Source organism: Notamacropus eugenii, chromosome 6 (assembly GCF_028372415.1).
Source record: "Notamacropus eugenii isolate mMacEug1 chromosome 6, mMacEug1.pri_v2, whole genome shotgun sequence".
Classification (NCBI taxonomy): domain Eukaryota; kingdom Metazoa; phylum Chordata; class Mammalia; order Diprotodontia; family Macropodidae; genus Notamacropus; species Notamacropus eugenii.
In genome coordinates, this window is record NC_092877.1 from 101824666 (window position 1) to 101844210 (window position 19545).

A 19545-nucleotide genomic window follows, 5' to 3' on the forward strand; every position below is an offset into this window, starting at 1 on the left:
AAGGGATTAAAAACTGGAGCAAAATAGGACACAAACTGGAAGTAAAGTCAAGGACTCCAGTCAAGAAGGTGGGACTTTGGGAACAGGAGTACAGGAGACATGAAGGAACAACATTATAGATTAGAACAAAATAAGGTTGATAGGCAAGCTACCAACAAGAGAGGGGAGGGGGGAATACCTGTGAGTCCCTATCTTTGCATGTGAAGTAGCCTCTTTCTGAGAACTGGTGAACATAGGAGAAAGGGGAGTGCTGGGAGGACATGGGAGGACAGCTTTATTTCACTTAAATCTTCTCTTATTAAGAGACTTGAAAAGTTGAGTGAATTTTTCTAAGTCAGTCAATTAACAAGCATTTATTTATCTTCTTTGAGTTAAACCCTGAGGTCGTAGGATATAAATACAATAAATGAATTCCTATTCACAGGATCCCTCTCTCCTCCTTTACACTCCTTAGAATCATTACCAAGAATACTGCTTGTCACTAGTCTTCCATGAGATACCTGTCTATCATGTAACCATGTTCCTGAAAAAAGTTCTTAATCTTCTGCATTTCAGAAACACCCAGGGAAAGGTTGCTCAACTCAATTCCCCTTCATCTAATCACCCATTATTTGGTTTCATCCAATCCAAAAGACCCAAATCGTCCATATAAGGCTTTTTTCTGTGCCCTCCTTAAAGAGATTCAGCTTCTTTTCTTATTAATTTTTTAAAATTTTATTCTGAACTTGAGAAGTAAAAAAGTATTTCCATAACATAGTTCAGTGGGGATAGGGGGAGATGATTGCACACAAAACTGAAAATCTGTTATGCACAACCAATTCCTTTTAAATACATATTTTTTAAAATATATAATAAAGTTATCATGTAACTTTGCTTTTTTTTCTTCCCTTTCCTGTCCTCACCCTAGAGAGGGCTATTATTAGACACAAATGTGAGTGTGTGTGTGTGTGTGTGTGTGTGTGTGTGTGTGTGAAAACACTCTATACATACTTCTGTTTATCAGTTCTTTCTCTGGATGCAGACAGCATCTTCCTTCATAGGTTTTTTGTAGTTAATTTGGGTATTTATAACAGTCAACATGACTTAGTCACATCCAGTGACCTTTGCTTGCTTTCTCTTAACATCACAAGGATATTAGTGGAGTCCATGGGCTGTCTATTAGTTAATTAACTCTTACCCTGTCTAAATAATTAGCTCAACATTTTTACCCATCTATTTCTATTATGATATTCATTAGTCTACTTCAAAATTTCTTATTTGCAATGTGTTGTAGCCTTCTGAGATCCACCAGGCACCTATCCATGCTGCTTTTGGGTGAGCCTCAATTTCATTTCTTCAGAGACAACTGTGTTCCATGACTCACAGCCAAGGTTGTTCTGGAGCCAACTAAACTACTAGCTGATTGCTAAATTTTCAGGATTAAACCTCAAAAATTGTCAAATGGGACAATTGGGGCTTGATCTATTATTTTATTGGTTGTCTAAACTCAAGAAAGTGATGAAGAAAATGTTAATAATGGAATAAACTTAAATGTGTTATACATATATTTTCCTTATTTATTTTTTGAGAACAGGCTAAACATTTACCAGCATACCTACTCCTGCTCACAGCAGATGGCAAGTCTTTTAATCCATCCAACAGAAAATACAAAAACAACAAAAAGCATTCACAGTATCCAATAAACTATTGATAGGATTCCACTTCCTTCTCCAGTGAGTCACCATCTTTCTTCAGGGTCTATTCAGTTCCCAAAGATTCACCCTGCCATAGAAAGGTAACAAACTTATGCTTATTCCAGAGAAAACCCCCATTATTGTGGTGGATTCTTATTTCAACACAGAGATCCATATAGACATCCAACTTTATAGTATTAAACTGAGGGTTTGAACATCCTTATCTCATGGAGCTACAAAGACAATTGGACTTGCACTAACCAAATAATTGATGGTAATTCTTTACTTTCCCATTTTGTGGCTTCATCGTCTTGCTTCTCCTCTAGCTGTGTATGCTTATTGGGATAAGAGAGAGACAGAGAGACAGAGATGGGAGGGGGGAAGTGGGGAAGGGGGGAGGAAGGGAGAGGGAGGGAAGAAAGGAGAGAGGGAGAAGGAGAGATTGGTTTTCCAAAAAGTTGGTGCTGCTAAACTCTCTTTTTTCTCTCCAGAACTTTTGCATTTAGCATTGCTAGAGAAAGGCAAGTCTGAGACTAGTAGTTTCTAGGAATTCCCCTTTTACCTCTAGAAGGCTGGATTTCGGAAATCTAGAACCTATGATCTAGAAGAGTAGCCTGAGATTAGCCCTACCTATATACTCCCTATTTTTTTGCCTAAAAGGCTGGAATTTAGAAACTCTCACTTCTTGATTCACTTATCCTGGGACCATATACAACTGCCACATATCTCTCTCACTACACTTCCAGGGTTGGGTCCAGGTCCTGAGTGTATAAGAATCCAGGGTCCAGCAACTACCTTGTCAGTTCACTTGGATAAGAATATGCACAATCCCGAGTGCCTTTGCCCCAAAACAGCCATTATTGGAGGGAAGGGAGTAGGGGGAGAAAGCTTCTCACCCCACCCAGATCTATTCCTAGCCTTTCTGCTCTCTCAAGATGGGAGTGGTGGGAGAAGAGGAGCAAAAAGAGGTCAACTCTGCAACCAATTCCTGTTTTATAGTCTCATTATTCTATATCAAAACAAACCAGTAAGTGTATTCCCAGCTAATCCATACTAAGTTGCAAATGGGTCAAATGGGCATTTCCAAAACCTTTATGGAGATATGAAATCAGACTTACCACCCCATAATTCATCAAATTGATTAACAAATTCCCTTGGTTAACCTCCAGTGTTTAAATATGTATGTTACATTTTAAATATACTTAGTTGTTTTAATGAGTTACTATCTTATCTGTTGTACATCATAGGTACTTCGTGTTTGTTGAATTGAATTATGTTCACCATATACTTACATCAAGAAGACTGACTGATGAAGAGCTAAGAGCAATGCTTTTTTAAAAAATCTTAATTTAACTATTTTCTTATTGAATGATTCCTAGATGATTAGGATATGATAGTGTCCAAGGAATTCATAGTCCATGAAATTTTCATTCCTGTCTTAAGGTATATTAAAACTGGGTCTAAACAGAAATTGACCTCTTTTCTCCCCTCCTCCTAGAACAAAGTAATAATGTCTTGATTCTGAAATAGGAATTTAAAAAAAAAAACTGGTCACTTGTTTTAATTCATCCTTTTTCTTTTTCTCTCCTTTCCATAATTTAAAGTCAAAGACAAGAAGGCAAAGAACAGATAGTCTGAAATCTAATCCCAGACATCCCCCAGTTATCAGGAATCAAATCATCTCTACCCAAAGTTTGAATCTTGAGTACAGCCTACTTACCCATTGCCATCTGGGAATAATCCTACTTTCAAGAGTTTTTTCCCCATATATGGCTTTTAGGCAACCTATAATTTATCTCTAGATGATAATCTTGTGTTTCTTGTTTCAGATGGTTACACCACTGATGACATCGAATTTTACTGGAATGGAGGAGAAAGTGCAGTATCAGGGGTTAATAATATTGAACTGCCTCAATTTTCAATTGTGGATTATAAGATGGTATCAAAGAAGGTGGAATTCACAACAGGTAAGAACATCACTACCAAACAAATGCAAAAACAATGGGAGAGGAGAAGAGTGATGAGAAGGAGGACATGGTGCAAAACTGTTCATAATCTGATTCTCTTTCTTTTAACCCCAGGGGCATATCCACGGTTGTCACTGAGTTTTCGGCTTAAAAGAAACATTGGTTACTTCATTTTGCAAACTTACATGCCTTCAACACTGATTACAATTCTATCCTGGGTATCCTTTTGGATCAACTATGATGCATCTGCAGCCAGAGTTGCACTAGGTAATGTGTTTCCAAACTAGCACAATACTAAAGTGTTCTGAGTTTAAACCAACCAACCTATTGTAGCAAGTATAAACACACGTTTTTTTTTTTTCCTGTGAAGACTTTCCAAATAATTAAAATTGCATAGCTAATCATGGCAGCATACTAGATAGTTCACCGACTAGATCATAGTGAAATGCCTTTAAGTTAAAATAATTTTCTGAAATATCACACACAAATTAGTTTTTTGAAGACTTTTAGCAGTTATTTATATACAGATTCTGGGAGTATGTCTACTTTTTAAATACGCTGTTTCATTCCTACTTGCCATATTAGAGTGCATTTACCTGACTTCATTCTCAAAATAATTTGAGGGGAAAAACCTCTTACCTATTCAGAATTTCCAAGTAACATTTCAAGGCACCCATTTTGGTAGTTTGAAAATAATCATTTGGAATTTTAACCAGAGTAAATTGTCCCATTTCCTTTAAGTGGAGCTCATTGTGCCAGGATAAGACAAGGGCTATTCATCAACTACATTAATGATCTGTGATTAGAAATGAGTAGAAAATGGTTTCCTTCTTGGGGAACAAAATCAGGAATTAATCATACATAACTGAGTAGTTACTGGGTCACAGGGTAAAGAAGCCATATTTCAAAGTTTAAATGATTCCTTAGGAAGTAAGAAAAAAAATGGTATGAGACTGTCAGTGGTAGGTTTTGACCTATCTTTTGCATCCATGGATCTTCTTGGCTATTTTATATTATACCCAGCTCACCTATCATACTGGGTAATTCATCCACATGTACCAGTAAATTCCAATTCTTTGAGTGGGCTAGAATATGAAATTTTCTTTGAAGCTACTGGACAAGATTAGAAAATGACTGCATCTTTTCATGCTTAGACTATGTGTCATCTCCACAGTTTATATCTGCTGGCTGCCTACATTAAGCTTACAAGGGCAAGTGGTAGCAGCACTTTACCAACCATTGGTAAAGTGTAAAGAGTACTTCAGGAGTAAGAAAAGCATGTAAATAATTAACCATATCATGCATATGTATATGTGCTTTTATTTTAAATGTATATATATATGCATATGTGTACATATTATAGCTACAGAACCATTACTGGCTAATGCACATAATAGAAAAGAATAATGAGTGGAGACACAAATTATAATTCTGTCTCTATTTCTGGCGTCCAGGCTAATTAGTCTAAGTGGAGCTTCATTATTAGAGGTCTCAGTGGGTAGAAGTATAAGCTGAGACGGACTTTCTGAAATCAGATACAAAATTTATGAAATTTATATAGTTTGTGGTAATTGAAACCCATCTTTATTTACTTATGCTATCTATATCCACAAATAAGTTAGAGTAACATAAGTTATGAGTTAGAGTTACATAAGTTATGTAAACAAATGAAAAATTAATCTTAGGAATAGATATGAAAACAGAAATACATTTTTAATATAAATTGTTCTTTCCTGTTATGAACATCATACTTTGTTTGCTTTTTAGCCATGACATATATGTACATACACATCATAAGCAGTTATTCTTTTCAAAGAAACAACATCACAAAGTATGGAAATATTTCATATACATTTATCACCCCATCATATTCAAAACCATCCCTCGTCTGCACCATTTTACTTCTTTCTGCTGTAATAAGCTTGTGTTGACCAAGTCATAGTTATCTCCTTGCCTCTAGAAAAGAGAAGGCCAAAACAATCATTTTCTTTCCTAATTCACATTACTATGTTCTTGCATTCTTTTAAAACGCTTTCTCTTGTATTTAAGTTTTCTAGCCTCCTGCCTTTACTTGTGATGTCCTCCATGAAGTTTTTCCTCTTTCCTTTTTTCTGCCTCCACTCTTCTTAGATATATCTTTAGTTTTCTTTTTACTCCATATAATTTTTGTGATACCTTGTGCCCAGCTATCACAATCTAATTAGCGTAAAGGTCCAATTCCCTCTCCATCTTCCCTTCGTGATTGTCCTCATCATCACACACTATCCAATCTGCACCCACATGAACTGTGTATGATTTAGACTAGGACCATATTTAACAAGATTAAACAGGCTGAGTTCCTGGCCTGTAAGCAGTTTATAGTCCTAAAATGCCTCATCTCAAACTTAGTTCTTTCAGAAGGTATTTATGTGTCACTGTATTAGGTTCTACAGGGAAGTGGTCAGAGATGAGACTGGGAAATGCCCCAAACAAAATTTTACATATTCAGAAAATAATTCTAAAACCAGTAGCTTTGTGCAAATTATTGAATTTTCTCCAAAATCATTGCAATGGTATCACATTACTATCTGATGCTGAATTTGTTGAAACAAGCTATGGGAAATTCTATTATCGTCCTTAGAAGAGACATTCTTGATTTTTTTGTATGTGGCAAGGAGCCCTCCTTTGGTAGTCTGGTAAAGTCTTAACTTCTGTCTTGCCACTGGCCTTCGATGATGGTCTTGTGAAACTGACTCATTTAAATCCAATTCATGTGCAAGTCAATACCTCACCCTGCAATGTCATTAGTCCTTTTTAAAAAGGAAAGACAACAAAACTTATGGACCTGTTTTTGGAATACTATTTTTAAATGTATAAAATAAAATACATAAGATTTCAAAGAAAACAAATTATATTGAATTACAGTTTTAATTTTTTTTTTAATTCATGGACCATAGCCATAAAATGCTTACCAATCCACAGGCAGTGTACATAATGGTTTCCTTTTGATGCTGTGGGTGGGAGAGGAGGGGGGGACATTAAGGGAAAGGAGACCAGAGACTGGTAAAGAAAGAGGATAGGAAATATGAATGAAGACCAAAAGGATCTATTGCCTCATGCATCAAATAATATTTTGATCTGTGATTTGATTTTCTTTGTGGCTTGCTCAGTAGTGAATGTCTTATCAACATATCACAAATGTCAATTAACATTTTTAGTTATCCTGAAGGAGATCTCTATGCAGACTGAAAACTGTCATAACAAAAATAGTCTTCCCTACTTTACCAAATGGCTGGTCATACTAAAGCCATTATTCCAGGAGAATAGACATAGGGTGGAATGATCAACCCTCTCTACCCAAAATATCTTCTTCCCTAACTTTCCTAAGCTGTCTTAAGTCAAGTTTGGCCTTTTTGTTTCACAGGAATCACCACCGTGCTGACCATGACCACCATCAGCACTCACCTCAGGGAGACCCTGCCAAAGATCCCCTATGTCAAAGCAATTGATATTTACCTGATGGGATGCTTTGTGTTTGTTTTCCTGGCACTGCTTGAATATGCCTTCGTAAATTACATATTCTTCGGGAGAGGTCCTCAGAAAAAGGGAGCCGGGAAAACAGACCAGGGGGCTAATGAGAAGAACAAGCTGGAGATGAATAAAGTCCAGGTAGTGTATTGAGCATCAATAACTGGACATTCGCCTTATTTTCTTATAAGAAAAACATGCTCAGAAATAACCCATGATTGCATCTACTTTAATTTTCAATAGAATCTAGTAACCTACTAAAGAATTGTTTGATTAATTTGAAAATGTGTTCATCAGTGTGGTTTTCTAGGAATAGCATGTCCAAATTGGATTTCCTCCCATCACAAAGGTAAGCAATGCCTTACTTTTCTCAAAAGATACTCTTTGAACCTGGATTTGAAATAATCTGATTTAAATTGGTGGGTCTGTAAGCATAGTGTAGATTCTGTACAGAAGAATTCAGGAGACCAATACCTTCATCTATAAAATAAAACTAGTAGGACCAAAACTGTTCTAATGAATGAGATAATAGATGTAAAACCACTTTGAATTCTTAGAAAGAGTGATGTTCTACAAATTCAGAGTGTTTTTTATCGTTATTACTAGCAGTTCTTGTGAACTGTGGACCTCAAGTAGGATAATTATTGATCTATTTGTTCTTCTAAGATATTTATCTATTTTAGTCTCTGAGGGCTTGACTTATGTACTACGTTTCTTTGTAATCTGTTAAAATTACAGAAGAAATGCTTATTTGAAAAATGCTACTAACTTAAATTTTATTTCAAGGTGGTAGACTGAATTACAAATCAAACTAAAAAAACTCTCCATACTCTATAGTGGTCTACCAAATCAGTGACTTGAACCCAGTCCACTCTTTCAGTCTGTATCCTAATCAAAGTATCAAGAAAGAAAGAGATGACCAGGCAAGGGACATGTCTTTCCACTGGACCAGATATAAATGTATTTCACGCTGAAGAAAACTTGGTAAATAGTCCATATTCTTTTTATCAATATATCCACAAGGAAGTTTTTTTTAATGGTTTTTTAAAACTTTCATCAAGCCTAATCTGATACACATTTGTTAAATGCCCTCTCTGTGCCAAGCACCGGACATACAAAAACAAAAGAGGCCATGATTCTTAGGAGTTCACATTCTAATGGGGAGAAGGGGAGTGGGTGATGTGGAATGGAATGTACAAAGATAAGTAATACTAAATATATATGAAATAAATACCAAGTAATTTTATTTTGAGAGGTGGTACTAATAGCTAAGAAGATCAGAAAAGACCTTCATCAGGGCATAGCTCCTGAGCTGAGTTTAGAACAGAGCTAGTAATTCCAAGAAACTGAGATGAGGAAGGAATGTGTATCAGGTATACAAAGGCACAGAGGTGGGAGATGAGATGTTGTATATGAGGAACATCATGTAGACCACCTTAGCTAAACCTAAAAATGCATGACAGGGAGTAGTGTCAAATAAGTCTGAAAAGATAGAAAGGAGTCAAATCATAAAAGACTTTAAATGTCAAACAGAGGAATTGTTTGTGTGTCTGTTTCTTTAATCTTCGAGGCAATAGGAAACACTAGAGTTTCCTGAGCAAGTGAGTGACTTGGCCTGACCTGTATTTTAGGAATACCATTTTGGCAGCTCCATTGATGGTGAATTAGAAAGAGGGAAAGGAACAGAGGCAGGGAAACCAATTAGGAGACTATTAGAATCAGCATTAGGATGGGGTGATGGCCACCTGAATGGAGAGAAGGGAACAGATTGGAAAATGTTGCCCAGATAGAATAGATATGTTTTAGCAAGTGGTGGTCTTAACAAAAGGGTAAGAAAGTGAAGCTAGTCACAGATAACTGCAAGGAAGGATGATAGTGTTTTCAACAGAAATAAGGTTATAAGGAGATCTGGAATGAAGATGAGTTCTGTTTTAAAATGCCTTTGGGACATCAGGTAGAAATATCCACCAGGCAACTGACCAAGTGATTTTGCAATACTTTGAGTCTGACCATCCATCCAGTTCCAAATCCATCCAACTCTCTCCATCTTTTCCACAAGAATAGTGAGACTTTGTCAAATGCTTTGCTAAAATCTAAGTAAAGTGTATCCATGGTATCCTTTTATCTACAAGTTGAATTACCCTATCAGAAAATGAAAGGAGGCCAGTCTACCAGGAGTTATGAAGCCTTTTGTCATCACTCCCTCCTTTTCTAAGTGTTTACTAACCAGCTCTTTAATAATAACATTCTGGATTATTACGAGGAAACCTAAAATATCTTCAATGTACTCTTGACATCCATGAAATCAGCCAGAGATCCAACTATGACAATAAACTGTTAAGTTGGCTCTCCCAAAGGGTTAATTCTACTCCCAATACTGTATCACTTACCCAGATGACCACAGTAACATTTTATGGTAGCCCTGGCTTTAGGCAGGACTGAGCATCCCTCTCCCAATTTCTAGATTGTTACAGATTTATTGGCACCTTTGAGCTGGATTCTAATAGTCTTTGAGCCAAGTCCCTTGGTCAGGAGCATAAGCATCCTGACCAAGCCAACCTATCCGGACACATTCATGTGACCCATCATATCTGCCTGCGCATACAAGATGTGTGAAGTCACTGGTCCAGTACAACTCAATTCTACTTACCCCGACAATCTTCAGGTTTTACTAAATCCATTTTCTTTCTTCTGCCACTTTTTTCACTTCTTAATTAACAGAGAGTAACAGGAATCATTGTGGACTTTTAAATGTGTCTTAAATACTTATTTCTCCTGCTACCTATTTTTAAAATGTCAGGGGAACCTCAACATGTGATTTATTCAGCTGAAGTCCTCTGCCCTAGTGTTATTTAAAGAATCTCCTCTGGGCTTGCAAATACATATGAGGCAGCATGACACTTACTCTAGAAAGTACAGTTGCCTCCCAGGGCAATGGAAATGTTCTGGGCCTGGTGAGGCAAGACACATGGAAGAAGAGTGTTATAAGATTATAAAAGTGTTATAAGGTATCTCTTCCACCCATGCAACAATTGCTCCTGAAATTTAGAAGAATGTTCAGTATACTTGAGACTGATACAGTCACCACAATGTCATCCATAGAAAGAGACCAAACCAGAGAATCCCACAGGAACAACTTTGCTCTCTAGAGTAGACCATTCAAAAGAGCAGTGAATTCCTTTGTTAAGCATATATCACTGTTTTGTCCTATGCTTAATGCTAAAATAGTCAGATCATTAACAAGTTATTTCTGTGGTTTGATTTCAACATATGAATGGGAGCAGTTTGCTAGAACAGAACCATTAAAGCTGTATATAAATCTACAAATCTTTTTTTTTTTTTTTGAATAGTAAACACATTGGAATCTTACCTACACCTTTTAGGCAGCTATGTGATTATGAAGATGTGTCTGCCATAGAAAGTTTTCTGTAAAAGACTATCTCTTCCTTTCATATATTTCTAAGAGAAGAGGTACTTTGGTCTATAGAATCCCCACTATAATTTAATCCCCCTTAGTCTAGTCTACTCCAGGCAGGGCCTCTCTAGTCTAATTCAGGCAACCCAACCTAGTATAATCCTGGCAGGGATCCTCTAGTCTAATCTAATCCTGGTAGGGCCCCCCTAGAGGTACCTTTAAAATATGTGTAGATCATTTTCACTGCAGTATTGAATTAAGCATATGGGTCACTGAGGTCCCCTTGATTTCCTTTATTTGTAAATAAAATATCAGTTTATTTCTAATCATTTAGTATCTTTCTTCTTTGAGATAGATTGAAAATTATAAATAATATTGCCTGAAAAAAATAGCAAAACAGTGGCGACAAATCCTGAGTGCACCAAAAGCTTGGTGTGATACCCAATTAAACCATGTCATCTCAAGAACACTTATAGATGGAAGTAGAAAGAGGGCAACAAATAATATGAAAATAAAAGATACTGGTCAGCATTTCTATAGCAATCTTGTTTATCTTTTGATCTTGAAGAGGACCATGACATCAGGAAGCTGATGCCATGACTTGCAAAGAGTTGGATTGAAGTGAGGCAGGGCTTTACAAAGTCACCAGCCTCGCTCTCTCCTCCCCCATCTGAGTCCAATGGTGAGATATAGATCAGGATGACTGGAGATGGCCCTGGATGCAGTAGGAGACCTTGACCTTTTTAAGATAAGGTCTTTCCCAGGTCTCAGTTTGACTAAGGCAGTGCCTATTTGGTGATTAAGGCTAGGTGAGAAATGAGGCAAAGAATGGCCTCTTTGATCTAGTTTTTTAAAAAAAATCAATCTGGGAGGGGAAGACCCTCAGGGTTTCTGGCTAAAACCAAAACAATTGCTAGAGCAACTTGGACTCAACTGTCAAACCCAGATGAATCACAGAATTTTAGAGATGCAAGTGACCTCATCAGCCATCTGCTCTAATCCATGCCTCACAAAGGAACCCCCACTATAACAAACACAACCACTGGTCATCCAATATCTGCTTCAAGACTTCAAGCAAGCATAAACTCACTGTGTCCCAGGGTACTACATTCCACTGAGCTTAGAAAACTCTAATTGTTAGAAAGTGTTTCCTAATGTTAAGTCTAAATTCGATGCTTTGCTACTTCCACCTAATGCTCAATCTAGGGCTAAGTAGAAAAAAATCTAATACCTTTCCATTTGCCAGCTCTTCAAGTGCCTTGGACCCAGTTTTCATGTCCACCCTTAGTCTTCCATCCTTGGAGCTAACCATACCAGTTGCTTTAACTAATCTACATGTAACATCAGCTCACAGACCTTCACCATACTGGTTGCTCTCCGCTAGAAAGTCTCCAGATTATCAATATTCTTCCAGAACTGAGCACAGCATTCCAGACTCAGAATAGAACAGTATGCAACTGAACTATTGCTTCCTTATTCCTAGAAGCCATGCATCTCTTAATATAGCCCAAGACTGTACCAATTTTTCCCACATCACACAGGGAACTCACATTAAGCTTTCAGGCCACAAAAACCCTGGATTCTTTTTCAGACAAATCATTGTATAATCATACCTCTCTCCCTGTCCCCCATCACGTGTACACATGAAATGCCTGCTGTTTGGGGTTTTTTTTTTAACTTAGGGATAAAATTTTATATTTGTCTTTATTGAACTCCATGATATTATGTACCATAATCTAGCCTCAGACACATACTAGCTGTGTGACACTGGGCCCCTGTTTGCCTCAGTTTCCTCATCTGTAAAATGAGTTGTAGAAGTAAATGACAAACTGTTCCAGTATCTTTGCCAAGAAAACCCTAAATGGGGTCACAAAGAGTCAGACACGACTGAAAACTGATTGAACAACAACAACAAAATGTACCCTATCAGGGACAAAAAGGGGGACTTAAGAATGTCAGGAAGACCAGACCAAGTTCGCACAGAAGTAATCCATGAACTAAAATTTTTAAATACTGAGGGGTCAATTTTTAAGATATCTCAAAGTATATATTAAATATACATAAAAACAAAATGTTCCTAACTATATCACCTGTTGAAAAAAATAGACTGTAGCAAAACTTGGCTTATGTTAGTTGGGATTTCATGGGATATAGGTTTAAGAATCTTTTGTTTTCAGATTTGCTGCAGGCCTTTCAAGTAGGTTATAAGGAGAAAGAGCTAGGAAAATTTCACAGGCACATAGGCACAACGATGTGCTCTTAATGGAGCTGTAAAATGATTCAGTCATTCATTTGGGAATTCATTTGGGATGGTGCCCCAAACGTTACTAAATAGTCCTTACCCTTTAACCCAGAGATTCCACTACAAGGCCTCTGCACCAAAGAGATTAAAGAAAGAGGAAAAGATCTATGCATACAAAACTATTTATAGCAACTCTTTTCATAGTAGCCAAAATTTGGAAGATAGGGAGTATCTTCTCATTGAAGAATGGCTAAGTAAATTATGATATATGAATGTAATGGAATTATGCCATAAGTTCTATCAAAATAAACAGTAGCAACACAAACTGGGGAGACCTCTATCAATGATGCATATCAAAGTAATCACAACCAGGGGAACAATTTATACAAAGACAAAAACATTATAGAGAAAAACAACTTTGAAAGACTTCAGAACTCAGAGCAGTGCCTTAATAAATCAAAACTCTAGGAGAAAGAAGATAAAATGTACCACCCACCTCCTGCCAGAAAAATGATGCACTTAAAATGCAGAGAGAGAGAAAAATATATTTTCAGGCATGGACAACGAGGAAATGTGTATTATCCTGAACTAGGTTATTTTATGATGTGGGCTTTATTTTTCCAGGATTGTTGTTATTACTGTTCATATAAGGGGAGAATATGTCAGAAAGACTGTAGATGCTTATAAAAAGAATAAATAAATAAGCTATAAAGGAAAATAAATACTTTCCACCAAAATGCCATTCTTTTCACAATCAGAGATAGTAGAAAGAACATTGGACTTGAAAATAAACCAAGGTATGAGACTGGTTTTGATATCACAGCCATGAGACCATGGTCAAGTAAACTTTCTAGGCCTTAGTTTTCTCATCTCTAAAATGAGTATAATGCTTTCCATACCTGTGATGAACGGGTTCTTGTTCGGAAGACATAGAAGCACAAAAGGTTTTATTTATGTAGCATTTTCAGGTTTGCAAAATACCTATACACACATTGTCCCATTTGATCTTCATAACCATTCTCTGAGATGAATGCTATTATTATCCTAATTTTATACATGAGGAAACTGAGGCTCAGAGTTCCCTAGGATCACATGGGTAGTAAATAATATGAAGTGGAATAGAACCTGTCTCTCTGCCTCTAAGTGCAGCAATATAGCTACTACTCAGGCTGACTCTGCAAAACTGTGAGATAATTTCTGTGTGCTGTTATTAATATTACCCTGTGTGCTATTTAAGATTTCTACTTCTCCCTCTTCCTTTTCCCAAAATCAGATTCAGGTAATGTATTAACAACCAAAGGAAGCTGTCCACTTCATCTTCCCAGTTGTATTATCTGAAGAAGTTATACACAGACTGCATCCTGGATTGTATTTTAAAATGCTATCCTTTGTTGAATTAAATGTAGCAGAAAAAAATATTAGATTATGTTTCCTTCAGTGTAAAGGTTGACTGATCCCTCTATTGCTCTATAGACCTGGTAAACAGTTTAATATAAATGGCTTATGTGCCCTAGTCATAACCATGAGCATCCCAGAGTTTTTTGTCTTCTTGCCACTGGGCATGGAATGGCATTGCTCATTTATTACACACATGACCTTCTGTGAGCCTTTGTTGGACACTCATGTCAACAGACAGCTGCACCAACACTGCAGAAGTGTGTGCCTTGTTTTGATTTATGGTTGAAGCAGCTGCATTGAAGCTTTTAAAATGAGCCTGTACGGTACTGCAGATGTTGAATCCAGGTGTGAGAAATGCTTCACCCTCCAACGTGATAAAGACTGTAGATCTGTGAAACCCTCTGGCACAATTGGAAACCTGGAATCCTGCTGAGAATTCTAACACATTTCAGACTACAATGAGCTTTTATCCAAAAGTGGTTCTCTGGGATATTTGTTTCCTTCAAGAGTATACAACAATATATCTATATCTCTGCATAATTTAGGACAGTATGTGGAAATCTGTCCATCTGAAAACTTAGCATTTCTCTCTGTGAATGGCTACAAGCTCCCCACTCAAATGTATAGAACTATTTATGGAATTCCAGACTAACAGGGACATTGTAATAAAAGGACCCAAAGCATCCTCTAAAGGAAGGTGCCATGAACTTAGCAAAAGACAGTTCCATCAGCAACACTAATGGAGATGAGAGATCATTTTCTTTATGCCAGAAGTTCTTAAGTTTTTTTGTGACATGCACCCCTCATGAAGCCTGTGGACTTCTCCGAGTAATGTTTTCGTATGTACAAAACAAAATAACATGGGATTACAATGGAAACTAATTGTACTGAAATACAATCATCAATATAGAGACATGTGCATAATATATACATATAATATATAATATAGACATAGATCATAGAAATAGATAGAAAAACAGAGTAGATAAATTTAGAAAAAAATAGTTCTCAGATCCTAGATTAAGAACTTCTGTTTTAAACCATTACCTCTTTCAAATACTTGCCCTCTGTGGTGAAACATCTAGATAAAAACACTGTCAGAAAGTTGTTTAGAGAATAACATTTAATTTTACATTTACTACTATGAAAGTAATTTCAAAGTATTAGCTATGTAGAGATAGGGAATATGCATAGCTTAGTCTATCACAATGTCCTATGTGGCAGATTGCTTTGAATTCCCCTCTGCCTTGCCTCCCTCCATTACAGGCTGTTTCAGCTTTTGATAAAGTTACCTTCTTTCCAGGTATACCTCAGAAGCAACCCATGTGAGCATATAAGCTCTTTTAGGGCAGGGACCATGTTTACCTTTCTTTGTTTCCCCAGTGCGTGGTATAATTCATGGCAGAGAGTTGGCACTTAATAAATACATGGTGATTGAGAGACTGACTTTATAACTGCCTCCTTTACTTTTATCCTATGTACTTTTTCTTCTACCCTCTGTTTTATTTGCTTTCTGTCTATGATTTCAGCAGACCAGCCTTACTTAGTGACTCACAGATGTAAAAATGTTACTGAGCATTCTAGAAAACAATTTGGAACTGTATCCAAAAAGTTATTGAACTATGTATATAGTCTTTGACCTAGTGAAAGTGTTACCAGAGATCAAAGAAAGAGAAAAAGAACCCATAGGTACAAAAATATTTATAGCAGCTCTTTTAGTTATGGTAAGAAAAAGAAATTGGAAACTGAGGGGATGTTCAACAATTGGGGAATGGCCAAACAAGTTATGCTATTTGAATGTAATGGAATACTATTGTGCTGTAAGAAATAATGAAGGATATGGTTTTAGAAAAACCTGGGAAGATTAGTATGAACTGATACAAAGTGAAGTAAGCAGAACCTGGAGAATAATTTAAACAGTAACAATATCAGAAAGACAAACAACTTTGGAAGATTTATAAACCAACCACAATTCCAGAGGATTCAGGATGAAACATGCTACCTACCTACAGTAGAGAGGTGATGAACTCAGAGTACAAACCGAGGAATACATATGTGTGTGTTTATGTATGGATGGATATGTATATGTATGTGCATATATATTTGTGTATATATGTGTGTATGTGTATGTATACATACATATATGTATATATGTGTGTGTGTGCGTATATATATACATATATATACATACATATAAATGATGTGCTATACCTTTAAGTCAGATCCTCTGGAAAGGACTTATTGATAGAACTGTCAGGCATCTATACACATGACTAATGCAGGAATTTGTTTTGCTTAACTAAAATGTTTGTAATGGATTTTATTTGTCTTGTTTTCTCAAGTGTGGAGGAGAGGGAGGTGGGAAGGAGAGATTTCAGTAATAAAAATAAGACAAAATTGAATATTTTTTAAAAGGGTACAGAAAAAATTTCCAAGCTTATTAGAATGCCAAATTTATTTCCAAGTGTTAGCTCCACTCTTTCAGGTAACTCGGCAACCAGAGTAACATCTATCTTCTCAAAACTAAGCAGACTTTATTATTGTGCTATGGGCCAAAATGTCCACCTCCCTACCAAAACCACATACATTAGATGCACCTCCCAGAAATGGGGAGTGGGAGGTGAAACCACCATGAAATGGGAACCCAGGAAGTACAGGTCATAGGAATGTCCAGAGTTCAAAGAGGACAGTCAGAGTGGGAATTCAGAAAACAGCGAGGCATGCTACAGAGGCACCTCCTAAGGGAGAAAGACATCGATGTCTGAGACTAATACGCATGTGAGTCAGAAACTGGTAAGCAAAACAAAAATGAAAGGATAGAGCATTTTCCTATTCCTGAGTTGGAGACTAAAAATATCTAAAGCTTGTTGTCCTTTTTTCCAGGTTGATGCTCATGGGAACATTCTTCTCAGCACCCTGGAAATAAGGAACGAAGCCAGTGGTTCAGAAGTGCTTACGAGTGCTAGTGACCCCAAAGCCACCATGTATTCCTATGACAGTGCGAGCATACAGTACCGAAGGCCCCCCACCAGCAGGGAGGCCTATGGCCGAAGTGCTTTGGATCGGCATGCCATTCACAACAAGGGGCGTATACGGAGACGGGCATCACAGCTTAAGGTCAAGATCCCGGATTTGACTGATGTGAACTCTATAGACAAGTGGTCAAGGATGTTTTTTCCAGTCACTTTTTCTCTTTTTAATGTTGTCTATTGGCTTTACTATGTGCACTAAATTCCGTAATGACAGCATTATTTAGATCAGTATACTCCTCTATTGTTTTCTTTCTAATCTCACAGGCCCCTAGCAGCTACACTGCTGTATGTTTAAGGTAAGATATTCAGCCATCCATTTGGTTTTAGTTCCTACATCTCAGTTTTATTATTGCACCATGTTTACTTCAAATGAAAACAGTATTTCCCCCCTAGTACATTTTGGTTCAGATTATTAGCTCTTTGGGAGCAGCTCTGAAACAATCACTATTTATCATCATGTTTACAAAAAAAATGACAACAGAAAGAGAGATCTAGGGCAACTTTTCCTAATATCTCTCAATTTCATTTTTCTCTTTCTTTTTTTTTAAATGAAAAGAAAACTTTGCTCTTTTCCTATACTGCTTCCTGGTGATCTGTAACATCATGCTGCCAAAAACAAAAAAAAAAATTCTAATGTCTCAGAACAAGCCATTGACAAGTTACAGATTCTCAGGAAATCTCTGTTCCCTCCACCCCACAACAGAGGGAAAGCAAGGAATCCCAAAGAGTGAGAAAGATTCTCCCACCCCACTTCCAGAATTTACTCTATACCTAGCGTGAAGGGTTTCCTAATCTGTGGGGTGGAGAGTAGGGGAGGTGGGGGTGGAAGAGTGACAGAGATGTCAGCAATTTGCCTTTAATTGTGCTTTTCCCAAGTTTGTATCAAGGTCCTGCAATTCCCTGCTTAAGTGATGTGCTATACCTTTAAGCCAGATCCTCTGGAAAGGACTTACTGATAGGACTGTCAGACAAAATGTAAATTAACTTTAGATCCAAGCTTGTTTCTTATTGTGAACATCTTTTCCTCTGCTGACTTAGAAAATTTTGTGGCATCGATCCATTTTTCTGAAAGACTATTCCAACTGAAAAGCCCTTGCCTCACATCATTCATTCCTTCCTTGATGCTCTCCAGTCATATAAAGTTATTACTCCAGATGAAGAAGAAACATAAAAAGACAGAGATACACAATGAGATAGAAAAATACAGACACACACAGAAAGACACCAACTCAGACACAACTGGAAAAACAGAGACACAGATACATCAAGAGGCAAACACAAAGAAAGGCACATATAGAAGCAGAGAGAGGTAGAGAAAGGGGACAGGGAGGGAGAGAGAGAGAGAAAGCCACTATTTTATTGAGAAATAATTTTCTCTTTTCTGTAGGGGAGGCACGATGTATGTGCTGAAAAGGTATGTGAACTGCAAAACATCTCATGAAAAAGTAGGCATTTCTCAGTGTTTCAAGAAGCATTATGTAAATCATGTACTGGTTACAAGATTCAGAGGGATCAACTAAGAGTTCTGATGCAGTTTGCTAGGGTTATTTATGATCATCAAGGCATTAGCATACTGCTAGTTAGTAAAATAAATGTACATATTCTATGTGTGCTCCAGAGTATAAAATGTACAATGAATACTCTGGGTCCTGAGAAAACCAAAAAGATTGTGCTCCTATCCTATTGAGAACCTATCTCCATTTTCAGAAGACCTCATTGAAACATGGTTCATTTGAAGGGAAAAACATAATCATTGGACCTGCAAAAATGGCCTTCTTGGAACAGGAAGGGATCACTTTAAGTTCACCTCTACACTGGAGGAAGGAAGCTTCTATTTCTTTTCCCTGCCCCACTCTCAATTCCTCACGATGCCCCTCTCTCCTTCCCATACCTACCTGGAGGAGACATGGCCACTACTTGCCAAGGGCATGAAGGGATTTTCTTGATGGCCCCTGCCTCTTTCCCCATTCCTTCTCTCTCCTTTTTGCCTCCAGCTTTTCGGAGCCATACCACTCACACAGATGGGAATCTTTCTCTCCCTCTTCCTCATTTCCTACACACAATGGTACATACAGATTAAACATTGTTAGTTACCTTTAGCTCATGTCCAGTCCTGGGAGAATCAAGACTGAACATTATTGAGAAAATAAATATTTAGCCTTCAACTGGTCAGTTTATTCATGTGCTTTAGAGTGACCATAACCTATTAAATTGCTTAAATGACAGAAGGAGCTGAAAAAAAAAAAGGAAAACAGCGTGGGCTAACTAATGAGGTTGGATAGACATCCAACTGCTCACGTTTCCCAAACAT

General features: G+C 37.2%; 1 protein-coding gene across 1 annotated transcript in view; it reads left to right on the top strand.

Annotated features, from left to right (window-relative positions):
- GABRB1 (gamma-aminobutyric acid type A receptor subunit beta1) overlaps positions 1-17811 on the top strand; it is a 440089-nt gene extending 422278 nt beyond the window's left edge. The window contains exons 6-9 of the mRNA XM_072620697.1: positions 3503-3640; positions 3755-3907; positions 7044-7288; positions 17086-17811. Of these exons, the coding sequence (XP_072476798.1) occupies positions 3503-3640; positions 3755-3907; positions 7044-7288; positions 17086-17433 (884 nt within the window). The 3' untranslated portion in view covers positions 17434-17811. The remainder of the gene's footprint in view (positions 1-3502; positions 3641-3754; positions 3908-7043; positions 7289-17085) is intronic.
- The last annotated feature ends 1734 nt before the right edge of the window (positions 17812-19545 follow it).